Genomic DNA, 20,904 nt, shown 5'->3' with positions numbered 1-20,904 from the left:
GCGAAGAGAACAGCTTGTTGCCCTTAAAGGAATTTATGTATAGAATGATTTTTAATTACGAGTACAACATAGACTTTCTCGCTCCAAAATCTGACAGGTGTGATCTGTACGAAGAATTTGCAATGGCGAAAAAGAAAAACAGATTGACGACAGAGCTTAACAAAAAGTATGAAATGCACATTGTTGAACAAAAAAAAAAAAAAACATCATGGGGCAAGAAAGAAAGTTAGACAAAGAGAGGAAAACCTTAGCAATTAAATTTGACCTTCAAAACGTCATCTCTTTGCCTCGAGCCAATTTTAGCTGTTTTTTTATAAACGTAAGCTTAATACTTACAATCTTACAGCCCATGCGTCAGATGGTACTAATAAGCATGGGTTTTGTGCAATATGGCATGAGGGTTTGTGTGGTCGTGCGGGAAATGATATCGCTAGCGCAGTGGTTAAACTTTTGCAGAAAATAAGTCCTCTTTATCCAGGAGCAAAAGACATTATCTGTTGGAGTGATAGTCGTGTGCCACAAAACCAAAACTCATTTCTTCTGCTGTAGCATCTTTCCTTCAAGATAACGACAGAATTCAGTCCATCACTTTGAAATATTCTATACCTGGCTACTCCTGCATTCAGGAGGTAGACAATATACACTCAAATATAGAAAAGGTTTTGGCTTTATCAGAGGTTTGGTCACCCCTATCTCTACTGAGAGTTCTTCTGTCAGCAAACAAAAGAAATCCATATCATGTGGTACAGATGGTGAAAAACGAGTTTTTTGATTTTCAAACAGTGGCCAAAAGCATGGATTACAAAACTTGTTCCATACACTAAAGTAACTCAGCTAAAATTTTATAAAAATAACTTATTTCATGTCTTTTTTAAGTTGAGGCATGGTGAAAATGAATGGATTCACGCCGCAATCCTCAAAAAGAAACCAACAAGAAATGTGTCATTCCACGGGTTTCTGCACCCAATGGTAACAATAACCAGGCCATCTGTGTCAACTGATAAGGTTAATGACTTAAAAAGCATGTACAAGTGGATGCATTCTGTCGATGTTGAACACTACAATGCGTTTTTTAAATAGAACTATAAAGAACTCAAAAGAAAAATATTATACAAAGCCATAAGGTTCTATCTAAGTGTAAACATTTTTAAAGAACACAAATATATACAAACTGTTTTGTAATTTTTGTATAAATAAATTATATTTGTGCTAAGTATGAGTTCATATTCCTATTCCATCCAGTTATAACCAAATATATTTAATTTGTATGGGGTAGAAAGAGAATGCAACATTGAAAATAGTCTCCTGAACATTTTTCAAATACTCAGATAGAACCCTCTGGTTCTCACGTCACGATATCTGGAGAATGTGGAGGCTGGGACATGGTTACAGTACTGTTTTAGCTAAAAATTCATGAACAAGCAACGAAGAGTGAACAAGTGCATTGACATGGTGCAAAAGCCATGAATTGTTTTGCCAAAAATCCTTTGGTTTTTTTGAAACTCAAACAGCGTTGAACTTGCAGGTAGTACTCCTTATTTGATATTATTGCAGCGTGTGTTCGTGTGTGCGTGATTATATATATCCTTTTCGAATTATATATAATAATAAAACTATATAACCCATGATAATGTCTAAATAATTAAATCTCTTAAATGTGGCTAAGGTGTTTACTGATCTTCATGACAAATGATCATAACAAAAAATGAGAAGAATAGTCAATGAGCAATAATTAAGTTACAAAAATTAATTAATGTCTCCATCAAGCAGGTGGTTTGGAAGTTTTTGGAAAGCTTACCTGTCATGATGATCAATGCTATCCTGATACTATACTCGACAAGGGCTGGGTGCTTGGTGAACCTGTGCTTCATGGACTTCCAGATGATTTCCATGGGTACGTAGAACTGCAGGGAGTAAGTCAGGAAAATGGCGATAGCAATCATGATTTTCACAGACTGCGCCAAACTGTAGAGAAACATATAGCACACAGTTAATTTAATATGTTTTCGTAGACAAATTTAAAGTTGCTTTATTTAAGAATGGGCAACAAGTTTTATCACCTTCGATAACAAGAGAGAACTAACTTACTGTATGTGATATGATATAAACAAAAGGATGGAGTGATTCTATTAAAAATATGAATAGCAAATATTACGTACTTTTACATCACAAACTCAGTTTACAAAAAGATACTGATCTCTACCAATAAACTGTGAGTTAATTTGTTAATAGTAATGAATGTCAAGACTCACATGCTGTCAAGAGGCAAGTTAAGAGTGATACTGGGCTGTGTGATCTCTCCGTACTTGAGGTAGCCAAAGAAGCCAACACTGGAGTAGAGCAGTACAACGAAGAACATGCCAAAGTTGAGAACTCCTGGACAGCCTATGAAGTGAGCCGGAGTCTTCATGTTGTTTTCTAGAGGCATCACCTGAACACACCAAACTGCCATGCTCACATGAATCCATTGACTCTACCCGGTCCAAGTGATATGTTTACTATTATATTTCAACGAAAAAATTACTGTAATACAAATAAAATAAGTTCCTTTTCTTTATTCTTATTTATTTTTATAATAAAGTATTAGAATAGGGGAAAATTGTTATGGATACCTACTTTCCACTGGGATAAAACATTTAATTGACTTCCGTTTTCTAGTCAAGTAAAACATTTGCAGTATTAGGAACAGATTAAAATTATATACAACTAAATGAACAATACAGTGTATTTGTCATTTTTTGTGGTCCTATAATATATACAGTCCTGTCAATTTGTACTACTACACTACTTATTCTATTTTTATGCTGCATTTTTTGTTCTGTGTACATCGGTAATAAGTCTTGTAATAAACTCTAAAGCAGTAATAATAATTAATTATTATTAATAACTTGCTCAGTAATCTAAATATAGATATATTTATATTAATCTGATCTGTTTATTCACATGTGTAATATATTTCAATTTGAAATATAGAAATATATATATATATATATATATATATATATATATATATATATATCTCTTACCCAGAAAAATTCTTTTCAGCAAACAATTTGAAATATTTAAGCATTACTGTAGAACATTTTCAAATAAAAAATGTGTTTCACAGATGAAATTATTATAAAAATCATAATAAGTTAGATAGTGCAAGTTTGAATATTAAAGGGTCATTCCAGGCAGAGTTAAACCTGCTACTTTGTGTTGACACTCACCACCCCAATACCCTCAAGAGCAAAGATGGCTGTGCCGAAGAAAATGGGCAACTGGTGGAGAGAAGAGAAGTTGGGCCGAGTGTCCACGGAAGGCAGATCTTGGAAGATGAAGTAGAATGTGATACCCATGCCCGTGCCAATGAGAACATTGGCTACCATGGAGAACGGAGCCAGGTACTTCAGGTTGCGGATGAGATTCATGGCGATAAGTAGAGGCAGTAGTGCCAACATGTATAGCCGCAAATCAATGTCAGTGTCCAAATTCTCATCTATTACCTAAAATAAAAGTTTGCTTTAGACATAAAGTGGTAAAGAGAAGAATAAGTAAATGTGTTGGCTTGTTACTATCTAAAATTGATGATAGAAACCATTAATCAATAGGCTAGTGACAAGGAACACTAAGAGATCTACAGTTTATCGTGAGTGCTGGCCCGCTTAGGTCAGCTGCCCTCTTCCTGCTAGATATGAGAAAATAGTTAATAATTGTTATAAAATTGTGATGAAAAATAAAATTAGACAGTTAGGGTGTGTGAATGACCAGTTCTTTACCACACTGTAATGGTATTATATTGTTTTTTATCAATCATCTTTTATGTTTTAAAAATATGTTAAAACCTGAACGGCTTGGCTTGCACACTCCTACCTTTGTTTCTGCGTATGTCTATGCAGCCAATAACCAAGGGATTTAGTTTACTCTGCTGCAAGTTTACTGAGAATGACAACATTGATCCTTACAGCTTAGATCTTTTTTTTAGCTAGGAAATCTCAAATTTACATATGAAATCAATATAATTTTTGGTGGTAAAATATAACGATATCTTAAGAATAAGGATGTATGAGTATAAAATGTAGACTACATTATGCCTGTTGTATTACCAAATCATTAAAAATGTTAGTTAAGAAAAAAAAACAGATTAAGTAACATGTTTTTTTTTTACCTGTTTGGTATTTTTGGCCACAAACACAATGTAGACACAGCAGCAACCCAGTAGGTCTATCACCAGGAATGCATTCACCAGAAACCTGTAATCATTATGATATTGACTATGATAAGTTTTGACTTAATACAACAATAATATGATGTGAAACAACATTAATGTAAGCATGAACAAAAAGGATTTGTGACCAACAGAATGCTAGAGCAGAACTGCTTAATACATATACTGATGCCACTTCCTAAATTGATAAATTATCCATTATAGTACATACTAAGAAAGAGTGTTAATCTTATTATTCATAAAAACCATTTAGGCCTACCTATCTCTTTTGAAAACACCCAAACTGATTTTCCATTGCTTAAAAATGAAGATTTTTTAATGGACAACAAATTTCTGCAATTTCTTTTACTTTCAGCAAAATTTTTGGATAGGTTGTTTTTTGAAGGACTTTGAAGATTTTTTTTCCCACTAGTGGAAAGCAATGGTTCCCTTCATACCTTCATGGGCTGAACTAATATGTGGTAATTTCAAATACCCTCTCTAACAAAATTAAAATTACCCATAATTTATCCCAGAGATTTATCCCTGAAACTCTTGTTTACACTGTATGAGTAAAAATATTAAATTCAGTAATGCATTCAATATCTTAACAATACAAATGCTTCAGAGCAACGAAGATAAAAAAATCAACGTAACATTCTCTTCAGTTAAATTCTGACACTTTAGATATTAAAGCCATGAGCTTCGGTACAAATCATTCAAAAACTAATGTAATTAGTCTGTACTGGCCACAGGGAACAGAAATTAACAATGCTAGCAGCAGTTGTTATGGATTACATCCTTCTTGACGGAACTGACTTTACAGTTTTTTGAACATACATATGGATTAAGTTCTGACTCTGATCTGTAATGATGATTTTGACAGTTAGTTCTAAAGTTAACACTCATCTTATGTGATATAGGAAAGGCTAATTAATGCCCATTAAGTCTTAAAGATGACTTTTACCAAATTTGGTTTCCATAAACTTTACAAAGGATGTGAATAATACAAAATAAAAGAAATATTCGGACAAACAAATTAATCAGTATTACCTCTGAGTAGAATTTCAGAGTCATAAAGAAGTACTTTGAGACACCTTTTCAGGAAATTTCAAACTACAGCTTGTATCAGTGTTAGGACGTGAATTTGGAATGCTATTTTAAGCACAGTGTGGTTAAGGCTATGTACATTTACTTTTGAGAGATATGAGGCAGGAACAACTGGATTTAAAATTACCATTAAACGCATTAAAAATATTATAAAACAACTATAAGGGCAAATATAAGGGTCGTCGAAGAATAATGCAGTAGAGTCTCGATTATCCGACCTAAACAGGCAAGGTCAGATAACAAAAACAATACAAAAACGATGTTGAAATTATGTAAAGGCCCCCATACACAATCCAAACAATCCGTGGACACGTCTGCAGACATGTCCGATTCTGAGTCTGTCGTTCCCACACACTGCCTGACCTACGTAACCTAGCAAGTACCCAATTTGTCCAACCCATCAGCAAAGTAGGCTTTGTCAAACTCTCCAAAATAGTGTGTCACAGCGGTGGACACTTCCTCATTCAATGAAAGTTTCTTCCCACCATGCCAAATTTTCAAGTTAGGGAATGAGAAGTCACTTGGAGCCAAGTCTGGTGAATAGGGTGTAAGGAACCAATTGGAATCCTAAGTCGAGCACTTTTGCCATTGCGATACCTGCTATGTGGGCTGAAGCATTGTCCTGGTTAAACAGCAGTTTCTTCATGCCAATCTTGGATGTTTCTCAATGAGTTCCTGTTTTAAATAATCCAGAAGAGAGCATTATAGGGCTCAGTTATGGACCTGCCTTATTCCAAATAATCTATCCGAAATATACCCTGTGAATTCCAAAAGACCACCATCACCTTTCCAGCTGACAAAACAGTCTTCGCCTTCTTTGATGCACTCTCTTCACTCTTTGCCCATTGTTTGGACCGTTGTATGGTCTCTGGAGTATAAGTGTGAATCTAAGTTTTATCCACAGTTATGAATCTGCACAAAAAGTCCTGTGTATTGAGTCTGTAAAGTGTGATATTCTGAAAGAAATGTTCTTTTGTTTCCGTTTTTGGTTGAAATTGAGAAGGCACGGCATCTATCACACACAGAACTTCTTCATGGTCAGTTTTTCATGGAGGATGCAATGCAATCGTTCAGTTGGGATGCCTACATTGTTAGTTATCTCATAAACTTTTAATCTTCGATTACCATATCATGCACCATATCGATGGTTTCCTGTGTGGTGACTTCAACAGGCCGATTGTAGCATGCTTCATCTTCCATGCTTCTCCGACCACTTTTAAACTCATTGATCCAAAAATAAATCGTCCTCAATGTTGGTACAGAACCCACATGGACTTCATCCAACTCATTGATCTGTGCAGCTGTCCAACCCTTCAATTAAAAATGTTTAATGACCGCACAAAATTAGTTTTTTCTCCATCCTAAGGAACAAACTAAGCAGTTACCACTTCAGCTGGCTGCCAACAATCAACTAATAACAGCAGCCATTCAAAACTTGCTGTAATATTCATGGAAATATTAGACTTACCAACAACAGTGCAGGTTCCAAAGATTTCCCGCTCTCTCATACAAATTTACCAGATTTATGAAACCGCCCTAGTAGATATTCAAATAAAGTGCAGTGAACTACGAATTAAGGTTGGGTAAGAAAATTTGTGATTGTCTTTTGTTTTCCCACTGTGTGTCATTTTCTGGCCCCCAAATTTTGCAGTCTTCAGAAGTAAAATCTCGGTAAACGATGTTTCCTCAAGCTGCTCTGCGTACTTTAATGCCATTTCTAAAGCTTTGTATCCTTTGCTGTGTGAAACTTTCTGTGCACTTTCATCCAACACCATATCCTCTTCATCGTCTTCTTCTCCTTTTCCGTTTGCCATGTACACTATTTCTTCAGCCTGTCACTTCATATTGTTCATCTTGGGCAAAACACTCATTCACGTCCTCTTCTGTTACGTGTGCACAACCCCACAATTTGCTGTGACAATGGAAGTAGACTAGTGTTGTCCGGTTTGATTTCCTCCTATACATTTTCACCACATGGAGAATCTTCATTTTTTGGAGCAAAACTTTTTTAAATTTAGCAATTATGGTTGCTCCAAAATTCTCCCATGATTGGACAACGTAGTAAGCCACATGTTTCAAATTAAGATCGCGCAATTTGTTCAATTTCTCCATAGCATCAATTAGAGAAGAAAGCAGGTTTCTTCGAAACTTCTTCTTCATTGCCTCTAAGGTTCCCTGATCCATAAGCTGTCATAAGGAAGTACTATTTGGAGGAAAAAACAAGGTCGTTATTTCCTTATCTTTAAGTTTGTCAGGATAGCACGTACTTTTGTCAAGCAGCAATATTGTTTTCTGTGGCAAATTTTTGGATTTCAAAAACTGTACAGTTTGTGGCACAAATTCTTTAAAAAACCATTCTTTAAAAATTTATGAGTTCAACCAAGCATTTTTTTGTAATATTTCACTGGTAAAGAATTTTGGAAACTATTAAACGCTCTTGGATTTTTTGACATGTTTTTCATAGCCAGTTTCATTTTCATATTTAACATGGCATTACTGCATGCAAGAATTGTCACTCTTTCTTTGCTACGTATGTAACCTGACACTGCCGTTTCGGCCTTCGACGCTAATTTTTTGCCAGTAACAATTTGTAATTGAGACCAGTCTCATAATAGTTGAATATTTTATCAATAGCGTATAAAGTTTGTCGCTGAATGATTAAACAACTTCACAGTTTGCTGAAAACTTCTCGTTCCAGATATTAAGCAGCATAATTCTGTATATTTTCTTCCGTCTATCGATGCAACCTACAATAGCTGTGAAATCAGGTTCACCTTCGGTAAGTTCATTATGAAACTTTAAAGCTTTCTGTTGTAAGATTGATCTTGATAATGGTATACCTTTATCTCTATTTTGAGTAAACCACAGGAACAAAGCTTCGCTTACTTTTTCCCACTTACTTGTCGTGACTTGCTAAGAACTCCATTTTTCATTGTCATTTCGATTCCTCTTCCAACCTCCTTCTGTTGGTTTAACCTCGTTACAATCTTAGACTACTTGTAATAAAGTTTCACCATTGTCTAATCTCTTCAGGGCTTTCAGTTTTTCTTCCACTGACACAACCACCTTTTTATGTTTTGAAGCCATCGCTACAACTATTAGACATGACAAAATCAAAACAAGGAAATAAGGAAACAATGCACAAGACGACCTCTCATAAAAAGAGCTTTGTGAGCACTAGAAGACTGCAGCACACCAAAACAAAGAGAAAGTGATGTTACCAACCTGTCATCTGGCGCGCAATTATAATGCGTACAGTCGGGTAAAACAAAGGGGCTGACTAGCACGGGAATCTGCTGCACACAGTCAGGTGTTACGAAAGGGCCTCGCACGACACATTGGGTAAAATCATGTTACATGACATATTGTCCTGGAATATCGGATATCTCGGAAGGTCAGATAATTGAGACTCTACTATACATCATTATAAATACATGCTAATGTAAAAATTTCTAAAATGTGATTGCAAATACATTATGTAGCTTCTAACACAAAAGTCTTAAGATCCCTCTTTGTTTATCATTATGATACTAAAATGAATAAGAACAAAAAGGATATTATTTTATTTCACCTTGCCAGAGACGCAAACTTTTGAATGCTGGGGGGACCAGCGAGGAAGGCGACTTCTGCTACATCAGCGAACCCAAGGGACGGGACTTTCATTCGTCGACATAGCTTGTGGGCACATTTTACCTGCAAAACAAAATCTTAATACTCACACTCGTAGAGTACATATTAAATATTATTTTATTTGACCACTAAATTTCTTTAATGTTTTATTAACTCTTTTTTTGTGTGACTTGCACAACACTCAAATTTGGTTATGAGAATACAAAAGAAATGTATGGGAAATACAAATAGATAGAGCTTAATTGAGAGTTAAATTTTTACACAATCCTAAACGTCTAATTGAAAAGTAGTTTATATTACCTAAGTGCAGCATTAAAATATACAATATTTATTGTACTGAGTGATATGTTCCACATTTCGCTACTTTGGAAAAACAGGTCACAGTTCATCTTCAGAAATTTGTTATACAGTATGGTAGTGAACATATAAAATATATTTCTATACAACAAACATCTGGTAAGTAGGTTTGTTCTAACCATTGTAAGATTTATTGGCATTCATGCATTTGTCACTGTAAGCTTCAAATTATAATGATAAAATGTTTGAACAAACTATCAAAGAAGTACTTAATGGATTTACACAACATTTTATATGCAAGAAAAGGATATAAAGACACCATAAATGAGTTTAAAACCAAAACATTAAATGATTAAATTTTAAAATAACATATTGTATTTTATTAAGAGTTTAAATGAATAAAACTTATCCAAGTGTGGTATTAAATCAAATAATTTTTAGTATAACAATAGGGAAAGAAATGATTCTAAATAAAAATTGTGACATAAGAGTTGATTGGAAATATCTGTTATGAAAACGAGAGTCTTGTTAACGCTAATCTTGCAAAACTCAAACTTATAGGCCTTAAGTTGAGAGGTTTGATGAGTGCAGAGAGGAAGATTTCTCCTAATGTGAGTATCTGACGAAAGGCCTGTTTGGGAACATCTGCTACAAGTAAGGATTGGAAACATATATTGGCCTTGGTGAAAAAACAGAAGGGTCTGCAAATCATATGACCAGATTTGAATTCTTGAAATTATCATAGTGTCAGATAACAATTTTGGATGATGCTACTTTGAGGAATCTAAAATATTTCTGCCTTCAACAGCAGTTATATTAAGTGATTTCTTCCAATAATACTAATTTTGAATATACTTGGCTTCATTTAACTGTTCTATAATTAAGAGTATTATCCAGATGATTTGCGTTATATTGCGAGTCTCATATGATCCAATAATTGGTTTCCTCAACGTTTGGAATTCTGACAGAGACGCAGACATTAGTGCAAACTATAAATGTGCAAAGTGTGTGATCACATGCTTCACAGAAATTGTTATGAGTGAAAATAGTATTTCAATTTATCTCTTAAACAGTGAGTAGAGCCTATACAATTTCTTTTAGATTTTAAACGTGATTCAAATTATTAGAAAAAAATCTAAAATATCCTATCACAATAAAATTAAAATTTTTTGTTAAGCAGCATGTATGTACTTGCAACTCACCAGAATGTGTATACAGTATGTACAAACGACGCCAATAAGGAAGGTAGCAAACAGTCCAAAGAAGAGTCCAGCATTCTTGAAAGCTGTTGGCATTGCAAGTATACCAGTACCAAGACTACCCTTCAGTAGATGTATCAGAGTCTCAGTGTCCCTGTTAATCAGAATTATCTCTTACAGTTTTAAATTTTGTGTACCTTTTATTTTCTTAAATCTAAGTCTACAATTGTGAATACATTCAAAAAATTGCACTAAAATACAAAAGTTTTGTTTCTCTAATCTGTAAAGATTAAAATACACTGAATTTTTTACATAATGATAACTGATTGGCTATGATTGATCAAACTGAAACACCTTATACAGTAGCTGATTTACTAGTTTGTTCCTTCATATGGAGGTTAGTGTTTTTAATTTGTGAAAATGCACTTAGAAGTTTAAATTGTTTTATTGTTTTTTGTTGTAATTTATGTTAAAAACATGTATAAACCACACATATTTGTAATATTTTTATTAAATCAGAAAATACAACATAAAATATTAGTAACAAATTTTTAAATATCAAATTTTTATACCAACAATATCATAACATACATTACATCACTTCTCATAACAACAAACTGAAGGAGTAAATATATTGTAAATAAATGTATTGTATAATGTACCTTACAGTATCTTTGGGAGTTTAAAAGGGCTATTCATGCAAACAAAGTAAGTAAATTTATAAAAGAATGGAATTAGTGGGAAATTTTGGTATATATCATCATTAAAGTTCCAGTATAAATTCCATACATACTCGTAGATAAGTTGAGATAAACTATTCAGATTAACCTGCACTTTTTACTTGTGATATTTTAAATCTGGTTATATAGTATTGCAACCTTTTAACAGAACTGTCTTTAGTCACTGACTTTTTTTCAGGTGGTGCAATAAATAGAATTTGGGCTGAAAAATGTTTATTTTAAAATCATACCCCTTCAAGATAACTTCCTTGAATACAAAAAAGTAGAAAGTTTTCTTATCAGTTCACTTTAAATTAAAAAATAAACATGGCTGAAGATAAATTATGAAATTTTTACTGTATGTGACGGTATGTATTTACAGCTTCAAGGAGTGACATGATTTTTTATATATAAAAAATAAACATATAAAACATGTAATTTTCTTAAGTCATATTTCACTGAAAAGTATAATTTTCTTTAGACAAACAAATTAAAAAAATGTCAATGTCTGAAACTATACCTCACATACATACTGCAAACATTTCACATTATCTTCTGCTGGTTTTGTTAGGGCCTAATTATTGAATTACTTAAATTGTCTACTTTTAATGCCTGTAATAAATTGATCGTAAGTGATCAAAAATGTCTTTACTACTTTTTTTGTATTGAGGGAAGTTATCTTGAAGTCTTTCCAAACCCAAGGTCGATTACATCACCCTAAAGAATAACAACACCCTGTCTCCTGTATATAAAAAGAAAGGACAATCAGAGAAGAGAATGAAATTCATGTTGTGAGGTGAGGAATGAGAAATGACAGGGGAGGGAGGGTAGTCTTTCATGCACTATGATGATGACAAGGAGAGAGAGCACGATACCAACACATAGTGCTCTAGGACTGCCTCCAACGTATGATAAAGGAAGGTTAAAACTCATCAGTAGCTAATCATTCTTCTTTATGAGAGATGAGCTATTGATATTTCTATTTACAATGTGAGATGACAATTAGAGGAGTAGGTGATACTCACGTGGTAGGGTGAGACAGTCGCCTGTGCTCGAAGGGATTGTATCCTCCCAACTCTGCATCTTTGCTTACAGCGTCCATGAGAGGAAGAGTGGACCCATTGGTCATGGTCACTGGCACGTGGTTTGACGAACATTTGTATCTGCACAAATCAGTGTCTATCAATTCTGATGACAAATCTAATCAAAACCTATTTTATTTGTAACTTTAGTTAGAAAAAATAGTGATGAGCTGATTTAAATCCTTGATTTTGGATTATTTAACTATTGAATCGAGCGTGATATTTTGACGCTTCTTAATGGGATGGAAATTGTAGTTTTGACAGAATCACGGTTATTTGTACATTTCCACCACCAGTTTATGAAATGTTTGAATAGTTTATTCAAATGAAAAAGTGGGCCTAATACCCAAGTTTAAACTATTTTTGGTATTTCAAGCTTCAGATTTTGAGATGAGTTGATACGTGAATATTATAAAGGTTTTCATGAGTTCTCGTGATTGTCATGAAACACGAAAAAAAACTCGTAGACTGTATCTATATAATCCATGTGGGGCCAAATTGGTAATTTTAATGTTTTCTCTATTCCGAATGAGGTAAAAGTTTTCGTTAAAAATATCATGGGTTATCATAGATTTCCAAGATTAGACTAATTTTCAACCTCATAAAGCTAAAAGTTTCTAAGCAAGCACTTAAGAGGTAAAACAAATATGTAGACAAGTTCCATGTAATTCCATTCTGTAGTTTTGGAGATTTCGTGATGAATCAGCCAATGGTAATTGGCTTTCATGAATATAGTCTAGATAACATTAAAATAGACAAGAAAATTAGTGACATTTTTGAATTAAAGAAAATACTTCTAGCCTATTATGCGCAATAGTGTGGTAAAAACATTGTTCATAATAGACTATTCTAAACTGTGTTTGTCAGTAATAACATTTAAATTTCACTCTTAATTTCAATTTAAAAATGTATTTTTAATAACTCTGTTAGAACAAACTATACTATATTAATAACAGAAGCCTTATTCTCATAAAAACATAGATTCTATCAGTGTTTGAGAACAGGTCGACAATACCAACGTATTCCTCCAAATTCAACAGTTAACTTGGACAGTAAACAGTTAAATTGTTAACTTATATTTCGAGCTTTAATAGTTTTTATCAAAGTTGGAATTGGAATATACATTTTTTACCGTGTATCAACGTTTTTCTCTGAGAAACCTGCAATCGGATCACACTCTAATTTTAGCACTTGGTCAACAAGATAGTTTTGTTTAGATTCAACATTTAACACCTAAAATAAAAAATTGTTTCTAATATAACAGTTTTCGCCTTTGAGTGGTAATAACATTAATTTTTTGGTGTCGTTTTAATCGTTACAGTTTAAAGTGACATAATATTGTTGTTATAAACATTAATGAATCCAATAGTTGGAACATGGTTTGCATTTGTAAAGATTTAATGAAATGGTACAGTGGCAGATCAGGGATGGGAAGGATAGTGTGACGTTATGCAAAAAATATCATTCAATAATGCTCAGTATTAAACATTGGTTAACTATTCTTATTTTAGTAACCACAAGATTCCGTCACTCTGTTATTAATACCACCAATATTTACAGTAAGCCATTCTGTATTTATTAAGTTAATTTCTTGCTAAAAAATTCCATAGGCTAAAGGCTTGCATATCAGAACAATGCATGTCATTTTGTTGGAAAATCACACAAAACATTTATAAAATAGCTAATTGATTCATTTCTTAAATAAAAATGGACCTACAAAAGAGCTCATATCGTCCAAGACTCTATTCCGGAGCCGTCTACCAGAGTAGACTTACGCAACACAGAGACACGGCCGTCTCTGAGTATAGCCGACTTTTCGCACAATCTCTCCGACAAGCTGTGATAAAACATGTTCTACCAAATTTGGACAATCTTATTTCACCCTCAACTTTGTAGTGAATAATTAACAACAAATCATAGCAAAAAGCTGAGATATTTATAAAAAATATTCAACGGCAAATCATTTATTTAAAATATTTTAAATACGAACTTAAAGAATAGTTGAAATTTTTCTAGAGTGTTGGGGTGGGTCCGGATCTCCCGGACCTCGCTTATCTACCGCACTGGGAGGAGTGGTATTTTTGTGTCTATTGTATTGGTGCGGAACGATATGTCGCAGATCAAGCAAAGTTGCAATTCACCGTAGATTATAACAGGTAGGGACTGATACACCAATTTTCGCAATTTCAGTTCCTTCCCAAGAATCCCAATTGGTGAACTAAAATCCGATATCAAGGAACGTCTTATCAGTAGTAATTTTGATTATTCTTTTGTAAAAGACGAACAGCATAAGTGAAATTAAATGTCGTCGATGCAGATAGTTTACATAACACCTGGCAAATAAAGGAATCAAATTCATAAACTATGATAAATTTATAGATCTAGACAAAATTTTGATAAGAAACAAAAAATAGTCCTTCCGGCTAGGTTGGAGGAAGAAATACACGTGCATTTTGTGACAAAGGAACGTATACAAAATTCTGTACTTTAGGACTCAAATGCGGTATTAATATAATTCTTATTTGTTATCTGTTCAGCTCTTAATAACACACTAATTTGTAATATGTATATGTACAACATAGAATTACATATAACATAATGTAACAATATAATACATTACTCTATGGTTTAAAGTATTTGAGTCACAGCAAAAATCAAAGTTTTAATTTTTAATTCAAATTTGGTATAATACAAACTTTAAAACTGTAAATTAAAAAAAAGACTATAAGGGAAGTTTACTGTTTATGAGAATAGCTGTCAAGAGTAATAAAACAAATGTTTGATTCATACGTAATATGTTGCATGTGTAGTTACAAAACAATACTGAAAATGCTGAACTAAACGATGACGAAATACATTAAATATTGGTACTTAGACAAAACATCAAAAATTAAATTAAAATTACCTTCTACAATGTCATAGGCTATTTATATATTATAATACATTACATACCTGATTATATTAACAATTAAAGTGTTAGAAGCAGTAAAGACTCAATAAAATACTTTAATTTAAATGAAATACTACATTTCTTAAGTTCAACGAAATGAAAAACCCTCAGGGTACACATTAATCAATCCTGTTTTAGAATTATACCGTTTTGACAAATATACATAAATAGATTATTGTTACATTCTCTTACAACTCATTTGTGGTAGATCTCGAACTACTCTTACTGAACACACGTTCAAGTACTGCAATGTAAGTATAATCCCTTGTCATCCCTTCGTCAAAATCCCCCTTCGTACACCGAATCCCGTTGAACTGTGGGTGCCTGGCCGTGATTGTAAACTCAGTGTCCGCCCCTAAAAAAAAATTATGGTTGCCTGTAAAGTCGGTTTTACGGGCGAAGATTTTACGTGACAACGTCTTTTTCTCGGTAGAATATTTATTGATATGAATATTATTAAATTGCACAATAGGAACAAGGAATTGAATGAAAATAAGAATTGCACAAATTTTAACTATAGAAATATATTTTGTTTACTAAAACATTGTACATAATTTGAAATTAATTAAAATTTGTTATTGTAAATGGTAAAGTTGAATAAAACATTTACTAAAATTGGAATTTGAAATTCTTGCTAAACACAGTTAAATTCTAACTCCGCGCGTGGTGATTGGTCGGTTTAGTTCGTTTGTTTGGTCGCACTGTTATGACAGGTTAGAGGTTATAATTTGTTATTTTAAATGTTTGACTAGCAATACGCGCTGTTTCTTCTCAATCGACTGAATTACGATTGATTGCAGAGTGATTTAAACTAATAATTTACTTAACACTATCAACATTTGTCAATAGTATGACATAACCTATAAACTCAGTTTCTCAACTTTTGTGTCAATCTATCAATTAATCAATCAATCATAGTTTACGATAATGAAATATCAGTGTACAATTATTTACCTTTATTGTTGTAGTTGTTGTAAATGACGAATCTAAGCACTCCACATTTTCACGAATAAACATAGTTATCTGCTTTATCCCGTGCGGCGGACCCACAGTTATCTGCTTTATCCCGTGCGGATCCCGTGCGGCGGACCCACTGGACGGGCATCGTAACGTTACCGGGCGTTACACTTTTTCATGAGTGACTCCGAGCCGCAACCTAATTTAAGACGTTGTCACGTCAAAAAGTAGATAAGAAATTGCCCAGGCAGGTTTACGATACGCACCTACAGTCTGTTTACTTCACTACATTTTTTTGAAACGAAAGTCAAACATATATATGTATTTTAACAAATTCCTTATTTGCCCTTTTGTTGCCAATTTCCTTATAGCCCCGGTCCTGAATAAGAAATCTAAATAAAAAACTGTCTTTCACGTGATATATTGAAAGCATTGTTGTTTTTCAAGAATGAAAACGATCGGCAGGAAAATCTGAAAGGAACGATGGCCATCAGCATCATCTGTTTGAAAGGAGAGGAAGAAGAAGAAAGATGCAACAATGGTCGCCGAGAGCAAGGTCAAGCCTCCACTTACACCAAGGTCGGACTTTCGGTCTCACTGACTGGCGCTTTTGTCTTGCTGGTAGCTGGCCTGTTACATATCAACACCTGATTTCCTTGATATGCCACCTCCATACACCCTCCACTAACTGTTATGATGGCGTGACCTACAGAACACGTGCTTACTTTAAACGATTCCGCTACAGCTTTTCATTGTAGTAAATGATTAATTTGTGCAATGGGGGAAACCAGGCAATTTTCTGGTGAGTCCTTACCAATCTTGGTAGCTATCTCCTGATTTGTAAAGTTGTGTTCAGTAGGTTACCTTCCTAATTTGTATTCACATGCGTACCAGAATAATGGGGTAGGCAAAAACGGGCAGTTTATGAACTGAACTGAATCTAATTTATATCCATTGTAAAAGCCAACTGGTATGGGTAAGAAGTTCGTAGCCTATAATTGAATTAAAAATAAACATTTTATATATTTATTAAGTTTTTCCTATTTTATTTATTTGTATTCTTTATGTTATGAACATGAAATAGGGGTATGCCAGACCACATATATCGTAACAGGCTTCGGAGATGTTTCATGCACAGTCTATAAGCTTTATTTGTTCTCGAGATGTCCTGCAGAAAGACATCCAGACAGAAGAGGAATTTGAAAGAACTCTTAACGATAGTTAAGCAATATATACCGGGTAAGTTTTTTAAAGTGATCCAATAGCTAAATTTTTAATTGCACGACTTAGCACCATACATTAAATTTGGAAGTTGCTCAATTTAAAGTTTCACTCAGGAATACACTTTCAAATTTTTTAAGATGGCCGCCATTTTCCAATATGGTGGCCAACTTTATAATCTTTTATGGAACACCCTGTATTTTATGTTGTTTTTAGATTCTAGTCTAAAAAATAAAACATTTTTGCAATTGAGTTTTTAATATCTGAAATGGTTCAGAAGAAGCTACGTGAGCTGGAAGTTTTCATCAGTTGCATGAACTCTTAAAGCACGTTTAATAAATGTTAGTTTTATGTGTTGTTAGTGTTTTGTTATGTGCTTTGATATTATACATATTTTACGCTAAGCATTAATCATTTCACCAGCTCACCCAGTATATATATATATATATATCTATATATATATATATATATATATATATATATATATATATATATATATATATATATATATATCACTACCTTCTAACTAGCCGATTCACAAATAAATCGACACAACAGAATATCAAAGGACGTATAAGTGATCAGGTATAAAGTGTGAAATGGCAAATGTAAAACCTTTTGTTGACGACATTCATATTAACCCGCCACAGCCCAGATCGATATAGACAAATGACGATTCTCTGTGTAGGCTAAGTAAGTAGGTACTGTGCCCGTATGACTAAACTAAGCTGTTATGAGTTAAAAGTGGACATAAGTATAATAATATTAGTAAATAGGTATGAAAAAAGAAAACAACCTACAATTTACAACACACAATTTTACACAATCACCTCATAGCCAACCAAAGTGTGAAAACATTAAACCACTTTCAACTGGCCTGGGCAGCCGGCTTTCCTTTTTTTAGTTTTATTTAAAGTTCATCAGCATCACAAGTAAATTATATACTTAAATAATAATAATAATTTTAAACTCAGATAACACTAGAGGGAGAAGGGGCCAAAAGTTTAGTTTTCTCTCAGTTGACATTACATGACATTTAATTCTGATCAAACATTTTTTATATGTGATATATGTTATCTAGTAATTATTGTTGTTGCTGGATGATAACGAAAAGGTTCAAATGAAAATTTATGTAAGTTATATCTAGAGTACCTATATCTATTATAATTATCTGTAATAATCTATTAAAGGCCATGACTGGGATAGTAGATACGGAAATGACCTGGAGTTTTACTCCGTAATAAGAACGTTATACCTATTTTTATTTCACACTGTAAACGGTTTTTGTCACATTTTAAATATATGATAAATACGCATCCACAAGCGGTTCTGTTTTTCTTGGAAACTGTATACTCTTTCAATATTTACAAGAAAAAGTGCAAACAAGTTTGAGTATTTTTTCTAAAACCCCAATATATATATATATATATATATATATATATATATATATATATATATATATATATATATATATATATATACAGTGCTGGCCAAATTATTAGACCAATAATAATAATTATTATGCCAATTTTATGGTGTTGCCACCCGCCAACATAAAATTACCAAATTTTCTGCTCATACTATTCTAAAGTAACACACGAATGAGGGTATATACTTTAACATATACCAACATGAAACTAAATAGTTTTTTTGTAAAAATTGAGAAAAAAAAACAAAAAAATGTGCTTTAGTCTAATAATTTGGCCAGCACTGTATATTTAATATATACATATATATATATATATATATATATATATATATATATATATATATATATATATATATATACATACATATACATATATCTTTAAAATGAGTCACCTTCCATAAGTCTACGACAAAAAAGTGCGTAAAAGTGGTTGAGGTTTAATATTGTTCTTATATGGGACTGAAATCGACATGTACGCCGTACGGCTGTGCTGGTTCTGGTTAAACTATGTTATTGTATAGTTTATTTCCTTCTCTCGTAATGTTTCATTCACAAATTTCAATTATACATGTAGACCAACATTTAGAATAGAGCCACGTGAGAATTCACGCTCTAGATCAAAGTAGGTATACGTTAGTGACCGGATGCAGTCTAGACTATGCATAGTATAATAAGTATAATATAGTGTGTATAGTAAAAAAAAACATGGATGTATAAATAAATATACAAAATTTATAAAATAACAAATAATACAGACTATATAATATGCAGTGATGGAGAAACAATGAAATTGAAATAAATTACATACTATATAAATACGTACCTGTTTTTACTTTTAGTACAGCCCAGTTACAGAAAAGGAAAATAACGAAAAAAGTCAGCTGACGGCCGCTCATCGCTTTTTTTTAACATGGGACAAAAAATATTTATGTTATACCACATATAAAGGATAGAGTTTTGTCTCTGTGGTTACACATAAGAACTCGTCTAAATCCAAACGTTTCACTTCAAAAACTTATATTAGAGTCTCTAATTAAACTAGATGGTGTCTCAGTGTTAATGAATTGTTAAAAATATGATAATATTTTAACTCTAATGGTTTATAATGTATATTAAAATAAAGTTTCTTATGGGAATATCTATACAATTTGTATGAATTGTATATAATTAGTATTAAGAGATCACAGCTTTAAGCAATTCATTAACATTAAGACTAATACAAAAGCTACTGAAGTGAAATATTTATAGATTTGAGACTAGTTTTTACTTAGCCTATAACACAGTTTTAGGTTCGAACCCCATAAAAACTAAGCCGAGTGCGTTCCTGAAAATATATAGTTTCGGTTACTGATAATCAAACGATTACACAATCAATTAATTATAAACAATATTTATACTCTGTCGAATACAGGAAGTGTTCTGTAAGCAATTATTCCGAATAATTAATCCAGTCAGGTAGGTGTCCCTGAACAGAACGTTGTCGCTAGCTCAATGAAATTATAGTCAATCGTGATAAATTTTAACCGATTTCACGTCAAGGACTTCATTAGTTCGTTTAATACCAAGGTTTGATATTTGTTGTATAAGTGTTATTATTTAATTCAAACAAACAGTAAAGTCTTAAAAATGTAGAGTTTGTAAAAGTTTACAGGAAATTTCGGAATAGTCCAATCACAATGAGTGAATTTTTCCTAATTCCATCACAGTTAACAACTTTAAAGGTGCTTGATTTTAAAATTGAAACTTTGATTTGTATATAAAACCAGCAGTTACCCGTGGCTTCACACGCAATTTACAAAATCTAAGGGCGTAGCATTCTTAGTGAAAACACTTATGTTAATATTGATTCCTATGATATTTCAAACAGAAGTAGAATTATCATGTACATATTATTTTTGTTTCCATGATTGAGAGATTCAAAAGTTACCTAAAATTTTGACTGATTCTATTTTGAGGTTTTGTTGTATGAAAATATGTATACATATGTCTCAACAACCTAATTTGGTCAAAAAGTATTAACTTCCGTCTGTTTAAATTCACTTTCTGTCTAGGGTATTACCAGTTCCATAGTCGAGTTTGCCTTGTGTCTCGATCGAGAAAATATATCAACTAAACCCAACT

At 32.8% G+C, this 20,904-nt stretch overlaps 1 protein-coding gene across 3 annotated transcripts in view; it reads right to left on the bottom strand.

The window, feature by feature from the left end:
* The window catches only part of LOC124369318 (proton-coupled amino acid transporter-like protein pathetic), a 131,493-nt gene that overhangs the window by 4,227 nt on the left and 106,362 nt on the right, over positions 1-20,904 (bottom strand). For all 3 annotated transcript variants that reach the window (XM_046827272.1, XM_046827282.1, XM_046827290.1), the window contains exons 3-9: positions 12,170-12,307; positions 10,429-10,579; positions 8,871-8,992; positions 4,151-4,235; positions 3,213-3,488; positions 2,253-2,431; positions 1,799-1,965 (exon numbers count right to left, since the gene is read on the bottom strand). In XM_046827272.1, coding sequence (XP_046683228.1) covers positions 1,799-1,965; positions 2,253-2,431; positions 3,213-3,488; positions 4,151-4,235; positions 8,871-8,992; positions 10,429-10,579; positions 12,170-12,307 — 1,118 coding nt within the window. The remainder of the gene's footprint in view (positions 1-1,798; positions 1,966-2,252; positions 2,432-3,212; positions 3,489-4,150; positions 4,236-8,870; positions 8,993-10,428; positions 10,580-12,169; positions 12,308-20,904) is intronic.

The sequence above is a fragment of the Homalodisca vitripennis genome, chromosome 1, assembly GCF_021130785.1.
Source record: "Homalodisca vitripennis isolate AUS2020 chromosome 1, UT_GWSS_2.1, whole genome shotgun sequence".
NCBI lineage: Eukaryota > Metazoa > Arthropoda > Insecta > Hemiptera > Cicadellidae > Homalodisca > Homalodisca vitripennis.
This window is presented reverse-complemented; position numbering and strand designations above follow the sequence as displayed.